At 40.2% G+C, this 24779-nt stretch overlaps 2 protein-coding genes across 4 annotated transcripts in view; one reads left to right on the top strand and one right to left on the bottom strand.

Annotated features, from left to right (window-relative positions):
* The window catches only part of LOC111869930, a 33833-nt gene that overhangs the window by 2238 nt on the left and 6816 nt on the right, over positions 1-24779 (bottom strand). For all 3 annotated transcript variants that reach the window (XM_023861822.2, XM_033753606.1, XM_033753607.1), the window contains exons 3-7: positions 13215-13384; positions 8857-9650; positions 7596-7766; positions 4302-4552; positions 4013-4221 (exon numbers count right to left, since the gene is read on the bottom strand). In XM_023861822.2, coding sequence (XP_023717590.1) covers positions 4013-4221; positions 4302-4552; positions 7596-7766; positions 8857-9650; positions 13215-13384 — 1595 coding nt within the window. The remainder of the gene's footprint in view (positions 1-4012; positions 4222-4301; positions 4553-7595; positions 7767-8856; positions 9651-13214; positions 13385-24779) is intronic.
* The window catches only part of LOC111869929 (acyl-CoA Delta(11) desaturase), an 85095-nt gene continuing 76866 nt past the window's right edge, over positions 16551-24779 (top strand). The window contains exon 1 of the mRNA XM_033753609.1: positions 16551-16568. The gene's annotated coding sequence lies outside the window, so the exon portion shown is untranslated. The remainder of the gene's footprint in view (positions 16569-24779) is intronic.

Genomic DNA, 24779 nt, shown 5'->3' with positions numbered 1-24779 from the left:
GATGCACATTTTCTTTCACATTTTGATATACTGAGACTGGGTCTCATCTTACATTTGACGGTGCCTAAGAATCAATGTCGAAAAGATATATTGAATGATTAAATGCCAAGGGAGACCTTCACGTGCATAACAATAGCCATGGGGCAGTAAACATAAAGATACGAACAACAGATATTCCAAAAGTATTTCTATGTATTTCGGTTGTCAAAATGTCATTACGCGTGGCAGTGCATACGACACCTGATGGGAATTCGAAGATGAAAATACCAAGAATTTTTAATATTAACTAACGCTCTGAGATGAAGAAAGATAGTTCGCATTGTTGAACATTCGGTTATTATATCAGTTTACTGTTGTATACGCTTAATACTACATATGTGTATTTTAATTTTGACAAGAAATTTGAGCCCCAAATAACATAGAAAATTGCCACTTTCCATTGTCTTAGAAACGATTATATTATGACGCGGTATTGAAGTGGGAATTCGTTGCATACGCAAAGAACAGAGCTATAAGATGCAACTTTACAATAAGCTTCACAGGGCCAAAGAAAGGAAAAAAAAACATTGACGTGGATGCTGCAGTCCTCCATTTCTTCATAGAGACGGCTGCAAAGGGGATGTCTATCACACAGCAGACTATGCAAGTAAAGGCAAGGGCCGTGACATGGATCAAGTGGTTAGTCGCCGGTTTCCCACCTCGGAGGTCCGATTTCGAGCCCGGGTCAGGTCATGTGGGATTTGTGGCGGACAAAGTGGCAAGTTGTCTCCGCGTTCTTCTGCTCCCCTGCCAATTCGCATTGCACCGATTGCTCCACAATCATCATCATCTATTATCGGAGGTTGGTACAATAGGTCAAACAGTGGTCGCAGTACCGAGTTGACTCAGTCTCACCCCATGAGGAAAACAAGTAGTAAAGTCAACAAAAATTGCCAAATCATTCGAATTAAAAAATTGTAGAGCTGGTGAAGTTCACGTGACTGATTCATGCATCCTGATTCACTGTAACTCAGGCACCGAACATCCATATGTCAAAACATATTAGTGTTTTTCAACAGAAGCTGATAAAACTTCTAGCGATGCGTCATTATGTTACTGAATAACTAAAACTGTCCGTTTAAGCATTCAAGAATTGCAATGATATACCTCGGAATTACACTGTTGATGATAGAGGTGCAAAATAAGTTAAAATTAGAAGCACAGATTATGAAAATCAGCAACTAACAGCGGTGCTGTGCATAACAGCTGATGGCCATAAATTACAACAGCAGATTATTCTCAATCGCAGAATAATACGTACATAAGATGTTCCCTAAAGACGTTATGTGCGCGCACAAAAACGTGTGAATGACAGCTAACTTGATGGAACTCTGAACGAGAAATGTCTGGGAAATAGGCCCTGGAGTACACGGTAACCCACCAAGTATATTAGTCCTTGACGCCTTTCGTGGATACCTGTCTGACGAACTGAAGGTTAAACTTGCGAGGAACAACTGTAAACCTGTCGTGATTTTTGATGGCATGACTAGTCAGTTATAACCACACGACGTATCGGTTAATAAACAATTCAAAGATTATTTAAGGAAGGAACACGATGCCAGGTTGCTATCGGAAAATCTTCCACTAACATCATCTGATAAGATCAAGAGGACATTTTCTTAAAATCTTGAAGGATGGGTTTCGGAACTTTGGAAGATGGTAGAAGAAGCAGTGAAACATACATTCTAGTAATACTACATTGAAAACGCACTTGAAGGCACGGAAGTTGATATCTTATGGGGCAATATCGATCTTGACTGCAATGAATTAAAAAGCGTCTTAGAAGAGTCTGTAGGCTTGAAGTATGAGACTGAAAGCACAGACGAAAAGGACTGTGAAGAGATGCATTTGCTTAACTTAAATTTTCCATTTTGTATTTATTTGTTTTTGTTAATAAAATAATTTTTGTGTTTGAATACTGACAGTTCCTGCTGTAATATATGTATTTGCTTTTTCAACAGAAAACCTTTTTCTAAATCAATGGAGAATCTTCTACTTGAGGAAATACGTTATAAGGTTTTCATATAAGATTTAAAAACAGCTTTATGATGTGAGTAAAGATTCTTATTAATCTCAGACTTTAATAAAGCCAGGAATCCTTGTCAAATTAGCATGTTTCCAATGCCATAATAAGAAGCATTAACACAAAAGTCCGAAAAGAATGACATTCTTTTGAATACTTTTGAATACTGAAGGGCAGAATTTTTAAATTGTTCTTTACTATTTGTCGTTATAACAACTGACATATTCGCAGATATAGTGCCTATTACACCTATTATTTAGGACTGGCAAGCTGATATAAGATTTATATGCTACATTACTATCGAATCAGCTTATGTTCTCTATTTATTATGCTGCTAGATATGGGGTAGTTTTAAATTATATAAATGAAGAAACATTAACGTGAGGGAATTTGAATAGCTGAAAACCCTATTCCATCTCCTGATGACAACACTTCATGTAAGGTATATCATTCAATTATCACACTCTTTCTATGAATCTGCATAAATACGCCATAAAATTTATTTGAATACCGTCCTCGTTTTATATAAGAAAATATTATGGAAACTGTGAATGACGCAACTATTAATATAAAATATTTATGTTGGATTTGATGTTCTTAGAACGGTGACTATGAGGAGTTCTGTCTTCTGAAAGTCAGCCATTTACCGAACTTCACCGTGTTGCACCCCAGAAATAGAATTCTTCAGTATATACGAGCTAGTACGTATATTTAAATTTTTGTGGACCAGTGAATCTAGTTAGTTAGGGAACCGGGACAGCTCAGTCGGTATACTGACGGGCTAGGGGATAGATGACGGCCGGGGTTCGATTCCCGACAAGGGTAAGAGATTTTTCTCTACTCCACAGAGTCAAGACCGGCCCTGGGGAACAGCTACGCCGGAGGTAGGGCAACAGGAGCGTGGAGCTAACCGCTCACCTAGTGCACAATTCAAGAATGGTGGAGTTACAAATCTACTCCCCGATAAGTTTTCATGGCGTGATGCTTAATTAGTGAGACACAGGGGCAAATTTACTTTTTTCCTTTACGTAGTTGGTTATACAAAATCGGCTGTTTTAACTTATAGTCACGCAGTTCATGCTATGGTATTATTTAATTAATTTCAAAATAATTATGAAATATGGGCATTTAACACTGACATGAAGCATCCACAAGTTATGGAGATGACCGTCAGGCATGGAGGGTAGCTTTCGCTATGTTGAGTAGCTCTACGTAAACATTTGATAGCATTATGCAAGAAGAACTTAAGTTTCAGTTCCAGATACGTTAATGTACCAGGATGCAATGAAAACGTATAAAACGTTTTAACAATTTACCTTTAATAGCATTTAGAATGATCAAGTCAAGGAGGATGAGGTGGGCAGGGCATGTAGCACAAATGGGGGAGACTAGGAATGCGTATAGGATAGCGGTCGGAAAGCCAGAAGGAAAGAGACCACTGGGAAGACCAAGGCGTAGGTGGGTGGACAATATTAAAATGGAGAGATAGAGAGATAGTATTGGATGGTATTGATTGGATTAATCTGGTTCAGGATATGGACCAGTGGAGGGCTCTTGTGAACACGGTAATAAACCTTCGGGTTCCATAAAATGCTGAGAAATTCTTGAGTAGCTGCAGAATTGGCGTCTCCTCCAGAAGGGTTCAGCTCCATGAGTAAGTAAGCAAGCATTTAGTCATGAAGTTCTGCTCCAGTATCTATTGTGATGAATCGGTTTATTCAGTACAGGATCTTATCACGTCGAATATTATATTTTAAATCTATTTTTTCCTTCCTCTAATGTAGGTACTCATAATCTAGCACTGAACTCTGAACAACACGAAAGCACAGTAGACCACTGTAGGTCGCGGTGCAAGGGCCGAGGAGTCCTACACCTCATACATTCATTGAACAACACAAAACCCATTCTGTAAACTGTGTACCCATACAAGAAATTCACTAGACAACTCACCCGAAGAAAAGCCTCGTCCTGTCCTCCTAGGGGGTAGCCGAAATGGAAATCACTTTCAAGGAGGTCTCCCAGACCTCTGATAGACGCAACACGAACTGACAGAACAGATGTTATGAAGGCGGCATAAGCATTATAAATTACCAGAGCAAAACATAAGCTGAAGATAAGTACCAGACTTCCTGATGGAGATTTTGGACTCCATGAACTACCTACAAGAAAACACAAATTTCACTTATTATAATGACAGCACAACCTTCTTAATACTCTATAACAAAATTATTATCATTACCTTGCATACACAGAACACTAACACTCCACACCATTGCTTCGCCAAGACTCCATTTTGTTTTCAAATTCTTGCTGTTACTATTAGATTCCCTTCTTTTGTTCCCTTTGGCTACGGAAGCGTTAACTAGTACCATAGCTGTGGCAATCACTACTCCAGTAGCGACCACACTAGCTAACAAACGAGGACTAAAAGGGGCCAAAAATATGTCACGCATGGCGCCATTCTCTGGTCGACGAAAATAGATGTTTCTCCTTAAAACAGAAAGAGACAAAATCTTTCAAACACTAGAAACATTTATTATACTTATTAATGTCTGAAACTGCAGTATTCTGCTGTAAAATTGAAGGAGATATTTGAAGTTCATAACGGGTACAGTCAGTATGGGTTATTGCACTGCCATTTAAATTCATTACATCCTGCAGCCGGGGCACGTGGTAGCTTAGATGGTTGAGGCACTATGCTACAAGCCGGAAAATCGCGATGAGGTTTCGCGATGAGGTCATTAGATTTTCCAACTGACCTAATCTTTCCAGCTGCGCTATGGCTCTGGGGTCGACTCAACCTCTAAGAGACGTGCAACCAGAATCTTCCTAGGGGTTAAAAGAAGGTCGGCGCATAAGGCTGACAACCTCGCGGCCATATGTGAGCCGATTGTCAAGAAAATGTGTGAAACTCGACATCTCACAACCGTGTGTGCCTCCATGGTCTGTTACAGGAATAGCTTCACAGTGCCGATACGAAAGCCTGGCTAGAAGAGATTGCCGCCACGCGAGACAAAGTAATGGCCGCTAGGCGAGGAATGAGGGACGCCAGCCACAAGAAGATAGTGGCCGAAAGCAAACCCAAAATGGACATACAGACGATGGCCTGCCAAGAGATGGAGGCGCGTCAGGAAGAGAAGAAGCCGATCTCAAAGAAACCTGAGGCGGCACAGAAAGAAGTGGTCCCCGTAGATGACGCCGAAGTAATGCCGGTCGGAGAACCGAAGAAGGAAAGGCGCAAAGACCGAAAACTGGCCGCGGAGCGCTGCCGTCAGATGAACGAACGGACCCAGGGTCAGGGTGGGTGCCGAAAAAACTGGCCGTCGCCCGCAGAGGGACGAGCCGCCGTGCGAAATTGGCACAGCAAGAGCAGGAAACCGACAAGAGGAAGTCCCGCCGCGCAAAAGTGGCACGACGCATGAGAGACATCCACAGGTCGAACACGATCCGCCGTGCGAAAGTGGTACGAAAAATACAAACCGACTAGAAGGTGTCCCGCCGTGTAGCAGTTGCACGACGCAGGAGAGATGCCTTCAAGAAGGAGAACCTTACTCAGGGAGCTGGTGGATTCGCGAGGAAGCGACTGGTCATGGCCGACAAGAAGATGACCCGATGTGCAAATGTGACACAACGCAAGAGACTCAGACTTCAGGGAGATCAGTTGGAGTCCCGCACAAGCACACATAAGGTTGTGTCGAAAAGGAGACAAGAAGAACTTGAAAGCGGGAGGATGACAGAAGAATTCGTCGTGAAAGGAAAAGAAGCAGAACGACTCAAGACCGACAGAGACACAATAAGGCGACTGAGAAAGCAATTCGAAGCATGTGCAAATGCACCAGCAGACGTGCTGCGCGGAATCGAAACAAATACGAACGTCAACAATTGGACACTGTGGAGGGGTCGACCCCCCACCCCAAAAATGAAAAAGGGAAACGGCCCGTATGGGAGGCACCGGTAACGTAGAAACACCGACATCCCCAGCAAGGATGAATACGGAAAGAACGAATATGAGACAATCGGACCAACAAATCCTGGACCATGGAAGTGCTCGGGGCGAGCACTCTGGAAGAAGGGGGCGGATGGAAGAATCGAGGATGGAAAAACCGAACATCAGAACGAAAGTAGGGCGGAGGTACCGCTAGGAAGGTGAACACCAGAAAGGAAGAACTTTTAGGCTGTTCGGGACGAACAACCTTTAGAAGGGAGCAATGTAACATGTTTGGAGTAGGTACTTCCATGGTAGCGCAATAACAGTGAGCCGTTGCGTGGAGAATGCCGAAGCAACGAACGCGTCTCCCCGGAGATGAACTACAGAGAGTTCGTTGCGCCCGTTACGTAACAGCGGACTGTCGAAATAGTAGAATCGGAACCGTGAGGAATGGTGTTCGGTATCCGGTCCGCATAACGCCTATATAAGCAGAGGAGAAGACCGCAGGAGTTCAGTTGGAAAAGAACAATCTCTGGTCGTGGGCCTCAAAGGGCCTTAATCCAAGACGAACTGATTGGCGGTAAACCGCCAGTCGTAAAGTAACTTTCTCTTTCTCTCTCTCTCTCTCTTTGAATATGGTATAGGACAAGGTGAAGCCAGACACAGAAAATATAAGAGGCTTAAACTTGGCGGTGGTCAAGCTTATGGCCATTGAAATGACTAAGTTTTCATTGTAGCATAAGATCTGTAAGTTAAGCATGATCTGGTCTGTAAAGCCTGTACTGACAGAGGATTGTGTATAGAGCAAAAGGAAGTNAATAGTAGAATCGGAACCGTGAGGAATGGTGTTCGGTATCCGGTCCGCATAACGCCTATATAAGCAGAGGAGAAGACCGCAGGAGTTCAGTTGGAAAAGAAAAATCTCTGGTCGTGGTCCTCAAGGGGCCTGACGCTAAGACGAACTAATTGGCGGTAAACCGCCAGTCGTAAAGTAACTCTGACTCTGGCTCTGGCTCTTGGGATAGCCGCCGCCAGAGTCAGTTGAGATTCAGCCACGGCCAAGGATAGTTGAGACGTCGCATTGAGTATTGGAGTATTGGGCCAGAAATCAGGTGATACTGCAAGTGATGATAATTATGGGCTGTGTAGGAGTGAGTGTCCAATAACGATTCGCTAAATCGGAGACCCACGTGACAAAATAATTATTGCACTACTATTGTAATTTTGAAAATACGAGTACAACCCAAAGATACAATTTAAAAACTATATATATATATATATATATACAAAATATATGAGGAACGGATCTCAGTGGACAGTGCATAGATAATTATATAATCGTTGGAATAATTGCAGGAAACTGAGAGTTATGGTTAAAACCTGTATAATTATTTTTCACGACGAAACAAACAATTTGACAGACAAAAATACGATTTTTTAAGATTAAGGCTTTTGTAAAAGGTGGGAAAAAATATATCTCCATATGTTTGCAAATGTGATGTACTATATCGCACAAAGTTCCAAAAAGCTGTGTCTAATACAATAATTATTTTGAATAAAATTTCAAGCCAGAGACATGACTTGTACCATTATATGTGTACGTACATGGATTGAACGATGGGAAGGGTGAGAAACATGTCTTTATAACGATCTGGCGTAATGACAACATTATCCAGGCCCAGGTCAACAGTTCCTGTGGTCACTGCACCCAGCATGAACAGCCAAGCTCCTTGTTCGTTTTTCCATCCTAGTTTTGTGAAAGGAACCAATTCATAACTGTAACACAGAAAAAGTATCTTTTGTTTTACATTCAGAACTAACTCTCTTCTTTTTATGCTTGTGGCCGTACGGTATGCTTTCCTCGTGCATGGGATAGGACATTTAACACATAAATGTAAACAAAATAAGAATCTGCTATATAAATGGAAGAATAGAGTTAAAATGTGGATCAACTTTACATTATACGAGCAACTTACGCGTTCTGAAGAATTCTATCTACTGGGACGCAACATACTGACTTTGTCTTCACTTTCGAGGACAGCCAAGCAAGTAGCTAGTAAGAAGTGGGCAGCAAGTAAAGCAGACAGTAGTTACTATAGGATTCTGACGATGGTGTATAACACACTGATATGTTTTTTTTTGTGACATTGGTTTGTCCAGTGATTGAGGCTAGCTCTTTCTAACGGACCCAACAGAATAGGTGTTTTCCTTCACCTGAGGACGGAAACAGATCCAGTTTCCGCAACGTCGTGTTTTTATTTGTTATCTTAAAAACCAGGACGATGGATAAAGTCCAAAAACCCAACATATCAAAGCAGACAGTGTTTATTCATTTACATTTTGCCCAAAATATAGATATGAAAATTCTTCGCATTTATCACGTCTCAGTATTGGTATATTCGTATCTACAAAAAATGCACTGTGTGTATGTGTATGTGCAAATGTGTTTGCGCGAGTGTATGTGTGTATGTGTATGTGCAAGTGTGTTTGCGCGAGTGTATGCATGCGTAGGTGTATTTTTCTTTACATAGGAACCCATTGTCAATGTCAACATATTCTAATTTCATATCTACAAATAACCTGACGTTCTGGCTACCGATCGAATGAACAATTCTCTGATAAAATATTTCCTCTGAGTTATATTCTTGTTCAAGAAATTGCAGATCCATCACAAAGTTCGTCCCTGCTTTAGATCGCTCGGAAATATACAAGCATAAAAAGATTCCTTCATGCTTGAATACAATTTGGAAGTAAAAACAAAAGTTCAAGCCCAACTATTGCGGCAAAGTTAGTTAGAAAATAGTAAGATTTAACATGTTTACTATAATTTTATGTTTATGTTGTAAATAAATGGCATATAACGAACCTGGCATTCAGTGATCTGACGATAAATTCCAAAAGATCCATCAAGTGATTGTCATCTTCAATCTCGTCTTCTGAACTCTGTGCCGACAGCGTCGTGTCTCTTGTAGCGCCACCTCCTACTTCCGCTATATTTTGACTGACGTTTCTTACACCTACGAAAAGTGGGAGACCACGGAAATCGTTTCGCCGCTCGATACCATCTGGGAACATCAAATTTGCAGTTCCAACTGTTGCATTCCACGATCCTAGCGGAATCATGACCAGTGAACTGTTGGAATTTTGACGAATCTTATATACTTGAAGCAACGAAAATCCTAGTCCAGAATATTCTGTTCTATCTGGATTCTCTCTGCAATTTCCTATTTCATTGTACAAGTGATTTCTATCTTTTTTATTGTTGTAGTTTCTATTGCCTTTTCTTCTTCTTTCTTCTTTATGTCTCTTAACACTTTCAGGATGATTCCAATTTCTTTTCATGTGAAGATATCTTTCATCATTAAGCTTTTCACCACTGACAAGGACGCCTCTCTTTCCACGTCTGTGTGACCCATCGCTTTCGTAGTTGGTTGCATCATCCCTGTCATCCCAACTGTGGGTCCTGCTCCTAGTACTGGTGCCAGGGATGCTCTCTTTAGTTTCCTTTATTTTTGTTGCGATCACCAAATCCGTGTCAGGACCGATACTTAAATATCTTAGTCTTTCTTCGATAGTGAAATTTGAGTTGACGGAATGAATTGTCTTCTCTGCGACAATGACCCAAGACACGTAGGAGTGAAATAGCTGCTTCTGTGACACCTGGAAGTTAAAGAAAAATGGATTGTGTTTTAAACTCATGCACAAGCTTTGTTAAGATTTCAATGTGAACTTCATAAACGGCTTAGTTTTTGTTCATTGTTCTTCAGATGTTAAGTGCACACAACTGCCGAAAATATAAACGTTGAATGAAATTGGAAGATTGTAATCAGTGTTAAGTATGAGAACCTTTAGAAAGAGACATTCGTAGTCTATTTGCCTCGAGGGATTGAAGAAAACCAAAAAGACATCAGGTCAGAGAGTCGGAAACGCGACAGACTTTCGAACCGAATATGCTCCAGACAAAAACTGTAGTGCGTTACCAACATACAAATTGCTAGGTGTGCGATAATTTAATGATCATGCTTACTTATTATTTTAATTTCATGGGGTTGGGTGACTCAGAGTCCACTTTATACGTCGGTCACTAACTGGCCAGCCCCAGACGATAGATGAATATGGAGAATTTGGTGGAATGAGAATTAGCAGAAAAACTCGAAATGCTCTAAAAATTATGTCCCAGTGCCTCTTTGTCCACCAAAAATCCCACATTACCTGTCCTGGGATGCAACCTGGGCTGCCGCGGTCAGAAGACGGCGAATAATCGCTTGAACTATGGCAGGGCTTCATGTTTATCTTACTAAAATATATTTAATTTTTGTCACGCTTTTGCGTTGCACCGTTTACAAAAACCTACCTGTATTGTGCACTATTTATGTGTGTGTGTGTATGTCTGTGCGCTCATGAGCGTGTCTGTGTCCACAGAGTACAACATTTCTCTCTCAGCTAGTCAGAAATTCCTCACTGCGACTATGTAAAAAATAACACCGTGATTACGTGAACTGAGCAAATGAAGCAGTTTTAATGCATTTCCATGATATTTCTTTGCATTTATAATCTGAACACAATCTTCTAATGTTTGAAAGAAAGAATTTTGCGATGTCACACAGTCATTAACAAACATTACCACATAGGGAAATATGTTCCTAACAGAATATTCCATTAAGAAAGAAACCTGAACTGCTATTCGCATGCTTCATACGTATTAGAAAATTATTAATAAGAGTCTTCAGTTTTATCTGTTCGTATTTTCTTACAGTAAACTACTGAAGTTCAATATGTCGCAGTCGTGTATGAAATATGAGGCATTTTATAATAAGTCTATGTAGTGCGTTGTGTACACTTAACCGAAGTCTGCAGACTATAAAAGACGAAAGGATCAACATCCTCGGCTTCACAGAAGTACCCATAATGTCCAATAAGTTAACTCAGAGATAATGGACGTGCCTTGTATTCGGAATATTCTAAATTCGAATCTTGATGTGGGAACCAGCATCCATCACTGAGTGTCTTTCTGTGATATTCAGTGTTCTGCTAGGAAAATGCGTGGTTCAACCGTATGTCGTGTTCACTCTCCCTCACAACGTCTCCATTCAAAATTCATAATCATTCCCACACCTCAAGAGACATTACGTTTACATGGTCATCGCATTTGATGAATGATTGGATCTTGGATTATTTAACTACGCACTTTCAATTGTAAAAATTTTATAGCGTCGAATGCGAGAGTCTGTGGTGGTGAAAATGTTGAATACTTGATTTAGAAAGAAAAATTCGCTACTATTCGAAAGATAGTAATAACAACAGTAACAATATGAACAAGCTGAAGAGCTTGGTCAAGTTGGTATGCTCTAACATTCCTGTTTCTCGTTCGGAAGGTCCCAGTTTAAACCTCGGTTCGGAGACCTGCTATTCTGAGTTATTTCGAGGTCTTCACTTATAATCGCAATCCACTACTGGCGATTACAAAAGTGTTCTAAAATAAATAACTTCAAACCTTTTGCAAATTACTTTTAAATAATTAGCTGTGTTAAATTTCGAGCATGGAACAAACTGTTTCCCTTCACTACGAAGTCCATGGTTGCTCTGAGACCCTTTCATCATCTCAAGCAGTCGGAGAATGAAGCTGATACCTCCCGCCCATCTAACACAGTGCTTAACAATGTGTGATGGTATTCCTCCGCGCTTCTATCCGGCATCATGGAGTAGGTCTTAAGACACGGGAACATTCCCTTAAACTACGGTAACATCTCTATACACGTGGCATATGTGTGTGTACCTCTTCACCTTTCTCAGATCACGTGGCTGGAAATGCTATTATTTCACGAGTTCTGTACCGAACGAGGGCCGGAAGAGATACTGCTCTACCATCTCTTAATGGACTAAAAAAGAATGTTTCTCCGAAGGGCTTAGTTGCTTCTTTCAACCTTATCATTATCAACAAAACTGGCTTCCCTTTACAACAAATGGTAATGGATATTTTATACTGCAGAACGGTTCTTCGTCACTGAGATTAGATGTTTCCATGAGCCAGTTTGATCCACATCCTCGATTCAATGTCAGTCGGGAGGGACAGGCTTTGCACTACCGACGTAGACTGAAATATAAACGAGTCTGGCCTGCCTCCAGATAAGTGAGTTTGGAATTTTCGTCCTTACAGTCGTTTCCAGATCTGCTCTACAACGACTGGACTGTATTTCGTATCGTTTCAGTTTGATTCACATCCACACAAACTGCTTCCGTAAAACACTGACTCACATCCTATTGTTGGGCTACTCTCCTTCCTTAAGGGCGAAAATATAGGAAAATTGATCGTCATGGCTTGTTTGCATCTCTGTGTGCCCTCCTTTCAATGTTTTAAACAGCTGGCCCATTTTCAAGAAATGTGGTGTGAAAATTGTACCGCTGGAGGTCATGCTAATATTATACTTTTCCATTTCCTACATTCAGTACTATAAACAACATGGCTGACGCATAAAACTGTGAGGTGGAGGTGACAATTCAGTATGCATGGCAGTGCACATTAGAAAATTATGTATATTTCATTGCGGCTATGTTTTTATACAATACACATGGCTGCTGTGTCAAAATTTTCCTTGGCGTCGGTTTAATAGTGATAAATAATGAACAACAGGATTTGGCCATGTGAACTTTGTTACGGAAATAGTATATCACAAATGTATGTACCTACCTCCCATGTGGTGTGAAATATGGCCCGAAAATTAACAAACGCAGACAGGGCGACGGTATGAAGACTTGAGTTTTTATCAGAAAAAATAAAGTTAAAACTGTTTTATACTTAACTAATAAGTTTTTTATTCCTTGGCACTACAGCCCCAGTGGGCCTAGGCCTACCTCCATGAACTTCTCCGTTCACTTCGGTTTTTCTAGATCTTACACATTCGGTAGGACTCCTTGGGCGGGTGATGTGCTGGTCGCAAGGCCTCTACCTGTACACAAACACAGAAAAACGCACACAAACATCCATGCCCTGAGTGGGATTCGAACCCACGATCTCGGCTTCCGAGCGAGCGAAGACAGTGCACACCTTAGACCGCTCGGCTACCGTGACCGGCAATAAGTTATTTACAAGACAATAAATAAAAGAAACAATAATGACAGTAACAGATCTCTACAATCCGTACAACAGGAAACGAGGCAATATTAATTTTGTTCGTAAATACTTATTAGCTTATTTCACATACTTAGGCTGATGGATTTAATCACCTGTTCCAGGAATTCTTCTGCAACAGATGAGATCTGAGACCCAATCAAAATGACTGCGCCCAGTCTGTGACGGGCAATGGTAACGGCAGAAGGCAATTGTGGATCTGTCAGATCTTGGAGACCCACGGATAGCCCGCGCCTGTTCAATCCTTTCACGAGGTCCATAGTGTCTACAAAACAAGAGGGAACATACTTCTACATTCGCAATAACTTCTTAGTTTCTCGTAGTATCTAACGCACTAAAGTGTCGCAAAAATTGAATATACGCAATATTTATTTACGTATTTATTTTTCTATAGTTTTCCGAAGGGCCCTGTCAGTTTGGAAATGATATCAACAAATAAAAATTACATTCATGAAGAAAACAGATCAGATTAAATACAGATAATTTTGTTTTCTATCTAAATTCAAAAAATTGAGACAAAAACATACAAACCTATAATTTTATAAGATAATACACTTAGGTGTATAGGCCCTGAACGCACCAAATGAGAAAGTGTTTTATTGGGTTTACAAAGGTTTATTTAATAATGTTATCTTAATTCATACAAATGCTTGCACAATGCTATGTGTCCATTACAGCACAAGCATCTGAACACAGATTCCAGTGGTGAAAGTTCAAGCAAGAATAGAAATTATGTTTACTAACTCACATGAATATAAATAAATATAAATATGCTTAACGGTCCCCATCCCCATTGAGACTGAAACGGATGCTCCGACCCGCAATTAAAATTTCGGACATTTCCCTTCTCCTAAATTTAAATAACGAAACGCAGATTTGGACTTCCGTATTTTCCCTTTTGGATTCAGAATACACGTAATTCTGACGTCTTTGTTGTGATGAAGACAGGAACTGGAACTGCAGCAAATAGTCGAAGGTTTCTGCATCTTTCCTTGCCGTCTGCCACATTCTGTCTGTTATTCATCCGCTCTACGAGTAGGTACGAGGGCTGCTGAAGGCCCCCCTGATTTTTATACTTTTCCTCACTCGCGGCCATCAATCTCTTGTATCCCTATCAACACAGTTTCCATTTACTAGGAATTTCTTGTTCATTGCCATCGTTTCAGTTTCGTTTCTCGTCTGTTGTCTAAAAACGTAAAATTATAACACACCAAAATCATTTTGTCAGTGGTTTTGTATGAGTGTAGAACTTGGTGTCTGACATCAAAGGAAGAATATAGACATAGAAATGTATGAGGAAGCTCTTTTTGAATATCGACATAAATTTGTTTCGACAGCCTACCCAGAGGCTTTTCCTTCTTGCGTTTATTTTGGTACATTTTAGTACGCTATCATCTCACATTCTATAGCGTTGAATAGTATTATTGATGAACGAGAAACTGGAAATGGCTTGGAAGAAAATTGCCGTAGTATCCTATCCCGGTAGGCAATGAAGAAAACCATGAAAATCCTGTCATTATAGCCAGCGTCCCAGCCCAGAATAAAATTTGGATGTTACCGCTTTGATAACCTGTTCGGCACCCACAGTTTCATAGCTTGCTTTTCAAGAGTCATCAATGTAACAATTTAAGGGGAAAGAATGTCCCATATTTTTAACAATAAAAATGTCTACATTTTGCCAACAGAATGTAGTCATATGCTCCGTATAATTGTCACAATAAACAGCCATTATCTGCTTAATTAGGATTAATCTGTTGGTCTGTACGGTGGAGATGCGGTGCTTTTCGTGTGAAGTAAGAAATTAATTTTTAAATATCATTTATACCAATTCGGCTTCAATGGATTTAAATTCATGAACGTCTCGTATCACCCCCTACAGCAAAACGTCTTGTTACAGTATGAAATATTTCTGAATAATATAGCCAAACTAGGATTGTAGCCCTTACGTTTACCCCCCCTGGAGCTTCGGAGGTTGCGTCGGCTTTTAGTACCAGGTCTTATGAAATTTTTAGAGTTTTCCGGCGTTTCCTTAGCCACATCCCCTCTAAAACCCATTAACTCTGAAGATGACAACTGAAATGTTTGCCGAAAGGTTGGGAAAAAATAAACAATTGACGAGGCCTAAAACCAAAAGCCAGGGCCACATATAAACCTTCAATTATTTTTCGGCTATATGACAACGACATTTCAAATGCATATAGCTTCCTATATTCTGATGCTCGTTTGAAAGATTTTTTCCACACTATAACAAAAACAGACGCCGTGGTATTAGTCAGCAAGCGAACTACACCGACCCAGCGACCGCCGCTTGTCACCGAAGTTAATGCCAACTTTTGCGGATGGAGGGTGTCGCGTGGTCAGCGCAACGGATCCCCACGGCCGTTAATCTCGGTTTTCTAGACCGGAGCCGCTATTTCCTTGAAATACTTCTTCAATTATCCTCACAAGGCTGAGTGGACTCCGTTCCTGACCCACTACTTCTCAGAAAATCTGGTATTGCCGGGAAATCGAACCCAGAACGTCTACATCTGTAGCCAGGAACTCTGACCACTAGACCACAGAGGTGGTCGGGTTGTATCTCATATCAGACCAGCTGTTAGAATTGTAAATATCCTGCATATGTTCGGCGTTCGTTGTTTGAGGCATAAATACATTTCAAAATGGGTTGTATAATTAACATTTCAAAATGTATTTATGCCTCAAACAACGAACGCCGAACATTTTCTGGATAATTCCAATTCTAACAGCTGGGCTGATACGAAAAAAACTCGTCATTCGCTGAAGCTTGTAAGTGCACACAAGTGGATAAGCCTAAGACAGCCTTCAAATACGAGTATATCAACAAATCCATGTCACTGAAAGAGCCGACAACAGATAGTGGTATAACTGCACAGTAAATGCTGTTCTAGGCCCATACCAACATAATATGATACTGCATAAAATCTGAAGGGTTGCAGGTGGTGTGTCCGTTGAAAATCAACCGATATATTTCGGAGGAACATATAGCCTCCATTCCCTCAAGCTGTAGGCGACATTTTCCTCCGAAACATCAGTTGCGTCCAGGTTGTTTTCTAAAGTTGAAGTATCGTGTTTTGGCAACCCTTTTCTTGCTTTATACTGCAAATATTCTCTTCTGTCGGTTCATAATGATAAAGTAGCTAAGATGTTCGAAAGAATAACTGCAGTTTTCCGTGGATTATATCAGATTCACTGAATCTAATTATGAAGACTTTTCTGAACGTAGTAATCATGTGTCACGTGTCCCATATTAGCAATTTGTTGGCATACGTATCACCCAACATTGAGGTCATCTTCGACACCCCTGTGAAGGGGATAGTGGAAGGTGTTAGACATCGTTTCCTGTTATCTTGTGCTCCTTGCCACTCCATACCTAGAGTGTCATCAAGTGTAAGCATCTGGGTATTAAGTCAGCAGAACTTCAAACACAGGTAAGAAATACAAATTAATTAATTTATAAAATAAATACCTTAACAATGAGTAATTTTGTGATATTCGTGTTGTCTTATTTGTAATCAATAAATACAAAGCGTCATAATTGAATACCGTGTCCCAAAAATATTCTGTATATTTTCGCCTCTAGAATGGTAAAAAGAAAGTCTCTGTCTGGCACAGTCATAATCCTCTGTAGATAATTAAAGTAATTCCTACGATTTCTACTTTCGGATTTAGAACCGACACCTACTGCGTAAGCTGGGTTTATCTGCAGTTGAATATGGTCAGAATTGTGACTGTGAAGTTTTCTCGCCGTGTATGATTCGCTTGCTTGCAATATTTTAGAAATATTTTGAAGTTAGGTCCATTTAATTTACATTATACTGAACAATTTAAATAATAAATTTTAATACATAAATACCAGGAATCAGGATTTCTCAGTCGGTATAGCGACAGGCTACGGGCAGACCGGAGTTTGATCCCCTATAGGAACATGAGAGCTTTCTCTTCTCCACAGAGGCAAAACCGAATTTGAGGGCCAACTATACTCCTATCCAATAGGGGCGTGGGGCTTTTTCGAAGGGGGTAGAGAAGCCGGGACCTGAAACTGCCCATTCAACTCCATCAAGCGCCGGAGTCAAGAAAAGTGAGCTGTGCCTTCATCCCCCATGTTTCTTCATGGTGCGTTGCTTACTTAATTAAGAACAGGGACAACTTTATCATTTAATAATACATTAATCTTTCTTACATGCTCAAGAGTAGAGAAGTGATTTTGTTTTGATATGAGCTTCTTTTTCCGGCGAATCTGATGGGTTCGTGAAAACTTTACTCGTCACATGCAGAAAGCGTCAGTATTTGGATGGCAAGGGAGATGAGAAATAGGATCTCAAGAAAGTATTTCTTTTAAATCCCGTCTTCCAGTGAGTTCGTGCATTTCTCTAGGCCCAACTGTTTCAGTGTGGATTTTCCTTACATCTGATATCTTTATATTTGCACCCAAAACAAGAATTAAAATGCGGAATCATAATTAGACCTGTTTTGAGTAAGCGTTTAAATGAACAATTCAGGTTTCCTTAAAAATGGCTCAAAATATTTTCCTTGGCAGAATGATATATTTTGCCTGCTTCATGACACTCGCTGATTAAATATGTCGGATATATGATAACACATGTTATTTAATCGTAAGCAGACCGGTACATAATTCATGACACATCTGAGGAATTTAATAGAAATCTGAGCTGTACAGATATGAGGAGTAGATAAATTCAAGGAATACTTTAAGGTGCTAAATTGTGCTCTCTATTAAGAGAACATAGTCATAAATAAACCTCTGTGTATCATACATTTTACAAATAAGTGTCTGAAGTCAAGAACTGTTCTTCCCATTATGCTCGTTTAGTTGAGGCAGGTTATGCAATATTTCGTGAAAACATTTATTTCGTCAAATTTCAACTGTCAGAAATCGACCCTTAAGTGGAGGCGACGGATGGCAGTGACTTCGTTTAAAAATTTCATGTCAGACACGTTGTATTTGTCATCAATCGTAATAATTTATTAGCGTATTCATTACCGGAAAATTATTTAGTCCCTTCTGCTGAGGTTGTAGTTGGGACACAGCAGAAGACGACGTTGAAGTCTAGGTAAAGGTAAAGCTATCCCTGTAACAGGCCATGGAGACCCATAGGATTGTGAGACGTTGAGGCTCCCACATTATCTAGAGAGTCGGCTCACAGATGACGGTAATGTTGTCAGCCTTACACGCCGGCCGCCCTTTCTCCACCATAGGAAGATTCCTGGTACTCATTTCTGTTAGAGGCTGAGTCGACCCCAGGACCATAGTGAGGCTGGAAAGATTAGGTAAATTGAAATTCCACCTCATCGGGACTCGAACCTGCGACCTTCCGGCTTGTAGCATAGTGCCTCAACCAACTGCGCTACCGCGTGCCCCAATTGAAGTCTAGGAGCTGAGACTAAATAACACAAAATAAAGGTTACATGGCGTCGAGAATCAAATCCAGGAAATGTATTCTGTGTTCGTGTGAAGAAACTATTGATGGTCTGGCGGCACTCATACTGGGACTACAAGTTTGCTGAATGTTTAATCCTTTAAATGCTAATAAAGAGATGTCTCATTCTCAGACACTATTACGCTATTACACTATTACAGGGTGTTTCGTCTCTAACGGAATTAGTGAACTGAAGCTTTCCCTATCATAGCTTAAAATTTCAAGTTGAATGTTTGTTCTTTGTGTTACGGGGTTCCTGGGCTTTATACACTGTCTGATATTCTAAAAATAGGAACACAACTTTCGGAAGCAGGATCTGCTCCTATCATCAGGTATGGGATATTTACTCAGTTGGTATGGGCTAAAATCAGCAACTGGGCTTAGGATGCCAGGCGTTTGACAAAGTTTAGGAACCTTTCATTATCAAGAGAAACAGCCCAACACCGTCGTCATAAATATTTGAAATTGAATATTTATGGCTTCTAAAGAAAATTAATTGTGGGTTATCATGGAAACATACAAATATAAAACCATCGATTTAATCTTTAATACACTTGGTATATGAAGGGTTGGTATACACATAAGTATTAACTCATATCATTATAGTATTCAATGGATCCAGGACAGCGTAGTAGGTTTAGAGACTGGCTACAGGCTGGACGACCGAGGGGTCGGAGTTCGAGTCCCGGTAGGGTAAAAAATGTTTTCCACGTCGTCCAGACCGGCTTTGGGGTTCACCCAGCCTCCTGGTTGTAAAGCGGTAGGGGCGTGAAACTGACCACTCACCTCCAGCTAATGCCGAAGTCAGGAAAATATGGATCTATACATCCATTTCACCACACACCTTTATGGTGTAGTGCTTAATTAGTTAAGTGCATGGACAACGTTATAGCAGTCAATATTTGACTTCTAGTCTGATAAGGCTTTCTGCACAAAATGTTTCTACAAGAGCTCGGGTGATTCCTTTTTCATTTACTTCATTTCTGGCAGAAATAAGAACGAAAGTTTTGTAAATGTGAGACACACCAACATTGAACCTGAGTAGGGCCCCATGTTGCGCTGTAGTTCCCCCTCTATCGTCCATCAATTTCACCTCCACCATTAACTCATGGTCAGGAGAGGTCGGAAAATCTGACCTCCTATTGTTGTCATTTAGTGGGTTCATGCGGCCTGTTTCAGCTTTAGATATGAGGCTTGTAGTCTTGTAGGTAGTTAGTCGAAAAGTAGAACGTGGTTGGATAATGAGCAATGACAAATCATAGTATGCGGTGTTACAATCGAGAAGATAGTGATTTTCCTTACGATAGTACTGAGAACCTCGGTTCTCGGTTTTCCAAAGAATTTATACTAAGCTCCTAGTAATATGTTACAAAATGTTCCAGAGAGACGTGGAGTGGATTTAGTTGACTCATGACAAGAGTCCATTGGCGGGGTCTTGTGGCACGATAATATTCGGGTTACGTAAATCTAAAAAAAAAATTATTATTGGTTAAAAGACAATCAGCTTCTTAATAAGGACTTTGTTCCATGCGGTTAGTTCAGATATAAAAACATTACTTAATTATAATGGCCGTCTGGAACACAATAAGATAGAAATTCAGTTAATTTTGGACACATAATATTACAGTTACGACTGCCCAATAGTACCCCCAAAATTGCTTTTATTTTTACACGTTTTAGTGAAGGTTTTTTTTCCCCTTGGCACTACAGCCCCAGTAGGCCTAGGCCTACCTCCATGAACTTCTCCCTTCACTTCGGTTTTTCTAGATCTTACACATTCGGTAGGACTTCTTGGGCGGGTGATCAGCTCGTCGCAAGGCCTCTACCTGCACACAAACACAGAAAAACGCACACACACAAACTAAACATCCATACCATGAGTGGGATTCGAACCCACTATCCCGGTTTCCAAGCGAGCGAAGACAGTACATGCCTTAGACCGCTCGGCTACCGTGACCGGCTTAGTGAAGGTTTACCATGCAAAATTTTACCAAATTCTCTCGTCGGATTTAAGAGTTAAGAGGCCCGAAACAACGGACGACGTACGGACATACATTCAGGCTCGATGTACGTACACGTAAGACGTTATTCATGGTGCACAGAGCTTGAAGCTGTTTCGTATTGTGTTCACACCCCTTTAAAATGTGCGTTGTAAATATTCCAGCAGAGTTTTGACGTCAGTGACAACGGCTGCAATGTCTAAATGATTAAATTGGTTCACGAGTCCGTGTAATGATCAGAGTTTCGTTAATTCGTTGTAGGTCTTCACCAATCTGATGTTAATTCATCCAATTATAGCTGAACTGGAATATCGCTCTTCAGCTTTTTTTAATTACACTATTGCTCACAGAATAGGCTTGTTTTGCTTCCCCCCACCTTCGAGTAACATTTCACGACTCTCAAATTGAAAGGAAAAGTACGTTTCACAAGCAAATCATCCACTCTACGTACATTCCTCTATGTCCTGTCGCTGTGACTTTTGTTGATATAAAGGTGTCACAGATTAAGAAGAGATGTCTTATGGAATCCCCGATTTTCCTTGTGTTCAGCTACAAGCAGTGGTGTATGGATTGTGCATGTCATTAGTGAGAGAACTGAGCAGCATAATGCACTGGTAACACTTTAGCCTCGCAATCAGAAGGTATCTGGTTTGAATCTCGGTAGAAGTACCGGGCAATCTGACTGAAAATCTTTAAAATAATCCTGGTTTTCTACAGGCGAATGGCCTGTTTTAGACAATAGCCCATCCTTTTGTAGATTCTTGTCACTGTCTTCTTACCATTTCACTCGGCGCTATGCAATGTAATATGATTGTTGATGATGTTATGTGTTATCGTCACCATAATAATAACTATAAACATCAATTTGCCCTTGGGCCTTGCGCCTAGATACGGTGTCATGCAGGCGTGTGGGAGAATTGGGCTGAAGCCATACATACTGTCAAGTGTAGGGGTTGTTGCGTGAATTATAAGACGGATTTTGGATTGGATGATTGGACTTTTTGACACTCGGAACTACAAACAATACAGCGCTATCGCTGATCTACACACTTTACAGTTCACAGTTATGCACTAGGGTTCTCAGTCTTCACTAGCCGTATCCTGGCAACGGATTTATAACAGTCTTGTCACTTCAAATCGCAAATTAAATCTTCTTTGCACAGGCTAATTCCTTTCTTGCTATTATTCTGCAATTGCCAATTCAATTCCTCTGCTTCCAAACTCATATTATGACAGGCTGGCGTCCGCATAGTAACGGAAGTTTCTCGATTGTTCCTTGTGTATTCTTTGCCGAGGAAATATGTTTACCGAGTCATTGCCTAGCAATGAACGTCTATTTTGACTTAACTATTCGGGCTTGAGGGCGTCATGTCTCAATTTATTGTACAGAAGTATCCCAGTTTCTGGAAGCAGAGGGCGTTTGTAAGGGCTACTGGTAATCGCCTCTTTCTCTGAGGCTCTCTACTAGGAATTTTACGTAAATACGTACGAGAGGAAATTACTCTCACACTATTATTAATGACTGTGAAGAGCATGCCTAAGCTTGTAGACTAGAGATTTAGTTGAGGAACAGAACTTGATTTTGGTTGAAGGGTAATTACCCTTGGAAAGTTTCAAGACGAATGGTCTGTATTCCCATTACATAGCAATGTTTAACTTAAATGAATTCAAGGAAAGACATTTTAGAAATGAATAAAAAATACGTAATAAGCAAAGGAAATGCCTAACAAATTTAACGAGGTTATAAGAACGTGATTGCAGGATGCTCTTGCTTACATAATGCTTGGAAACTACATGTAGATCCGTCATCTTCAAACTAAATGTGGCATATCAGTTGGCAACAGGATGTTGCAATGTGGCCAGTATATTTCGAATGTAACAGCATGCTCTTCCTGGGACCGGTATCAAATTGTGGACTGTTTCGGAGGAACGTACTCTTTCCATTTTCAAGGTTAAAATTTAAGTCAAATATTACGAAGGCGTCAAGCACTGAATTACACGGTTTACATCCCAGAATGTACTACTTTTTATTGTCACTGCTGTGAGAATTTCGAATCCAACAAAATGCAATACTGTTAATTTTATTGACAGATTCTGTAACAGAGGCTCCTACTTAGGAAGGTAGCAGAGCTGGGGTCGCGTGAAAAGTGTGCGAGATTAAAAATGTAAAGTTAAGTAGACGGCTTTCTTCTCTTTCTTGGTACTTTACAAAAAAAAAAACCCGACATGTATCGAATTCATCATGTATGTCTGTCCATCTCTCGGCATCTGACAATTCGAAGACTTTCGAAGAAAGTTTCATCAACTGTTATGTTGGAGAGGTTTATTTACCTTTGTCAAACCAATCCAGCTTTCGTTCAAATCAGGCAATAATAGCGGCAATATTTCCAGAAGATCAACATATATTTCTAAGCGTATCTTCAGCGTAACACGTGCGGTGTTCCCTAAATATTTATCGGGACGAAAAATGGTTCAGTACACATTGTAGAGAAAAGCGAAACACTCGTTTTATATACGATACATTTCCATGGATATCTTAGGGTTTTCTAGATACATATATTTTTTATGCTGTGTCATCTACAGGCTCGTTGTACTAATTTTGGATGTATTTCTGTTTTATTCGTTATGGAGAAAAAGAAATCATTTTTATAAAACGTGTTCGAGACATTTGTCTATGTCTCTGCTTACTGACAAGGTAGAAAACCATCTACAGATTTTATAGAATATTTTTATTTATTCTATCAATATTGGTGGTGATGGTATGAAGTATCTCAGTAAAACCACACGATTAAAATTTCAGGTATTTGAACTTCAGATCTATATATAACAGACATGCTTCGACTTTAACATCTTAACTTTGACTATATGTCTGTTCTATCATTTCGCCGAGAAAGTGTAAGTATATGCATTCACCATAAATGCCTCCCAAAAATTCTTCATAGTTGTTCTTATGGTAGATATTACAAGTCCGCTCGTATTTATTTTTGTGTTTTCTGTCGTATAGTAGGCATATAGCCCTGTCTTCGAACAAATAAAACACTGATAGAATTGATGACATTCAGGGCGCTGAATGCAAAATATGGTGTCCTTCAAAGACTAAAATATTCTCTATATTTCAGCCATAAGATTATCTTCAGAAGGGATTTTCCCCTTTTATTTTCCTAGCACGTGAATCTCGTTACATTCAATGTTCATTGAAATATTCCTTGCTTAAGACTGCAGAGAACGCAAACCGGATAAATCTCGCGCGGCCAGCTGAGTTACATTCGCACCTGCCATACCGAAAATATCGTATGGAGACACTGCATATTATTGAGGTAAATTGGGTAGGGACTTCAAGCGGCGCATATTTTTTGAATAGAGTGAAAACATGTCTTCCTTCCCTCTCGATACTATGAGGTGAACCTGTAAATTTGCGCTTGGTGAAATGTACATCTATTTCCAGTGTTGCTCGAACAATAAAGCAGGGAGATTAAATGTGACCGGACACTTCATTATATAAAATTATGGAAAAAAAACAAGACAATTTTCTTTTCCTTTCTTAATAGCAAACCACAATCAGTATTACAGGATTTGTGGTTCTCACAGCAGTAGTCATGAAGAGTTCTATTTTCTTAGGTATAACACTGTACAGTCTGCTAAAAGTAGCACACGTTTGAGAGGAAACAATTCTTGCTACCTGCTTTATGCTGACTTCTTCCTTGGCTTACTTTTTAAGCCTAAGGGAGGACAATTGTTCCTCGAAACTACACTACTTTATGTATAAGAGATACAATTCTTCTTAATAGAAACTGATTGTTAAATTCCAAGGGTTTCTCCTTGCAATAGGGAATACGAATTGCTTGCTGACTGCTGAGTCCATCCTTCAAAATCAAGGACGTAACTTTATTAAATGCGTTAGGCCAAATGTCCGGAAAAGAAATGTAGGTTATTGCCAATGGATTCCCACTTCCAGTTAGTAACGACATGATGAAAGGTCTTCTTGAGAAGCTAGCAGTCGCTCAGCTGGTAATAAAATTACTAGCCGCTTCTGGAATCCGAATGTTTTTTTTTTACATTATTCACAAGAGCTTGCGACAGGACTGTATGCATATGTTGTTGTTGTTGTTGTTGTTATTGGAGAGGGTGGGTTTCCCCATGCACTTAGACCAGTATTTGTCCATTGTGCGTCCCGCTGTGATATTCTACCAGTCTTTATACC

This window comes from Cryptotermes secundus, unplaced genomic scaffold, assembly GCF_002891405.2.
Source record: "Cryptotermes secundus unplaced genomic scaffold, Csec_1.0 scaffold979, whole genome shotgun sequence".
Lineage (NCBI taxonomy): Eukaryota > Metazoa > Arthropoda > Insecta > Blattodea > Kalotermitidae > Cryptotermes > Cryptotermes secundus.
This window is presented reverse-complemented; position numbering and strand designations above follow the sequence as displayed.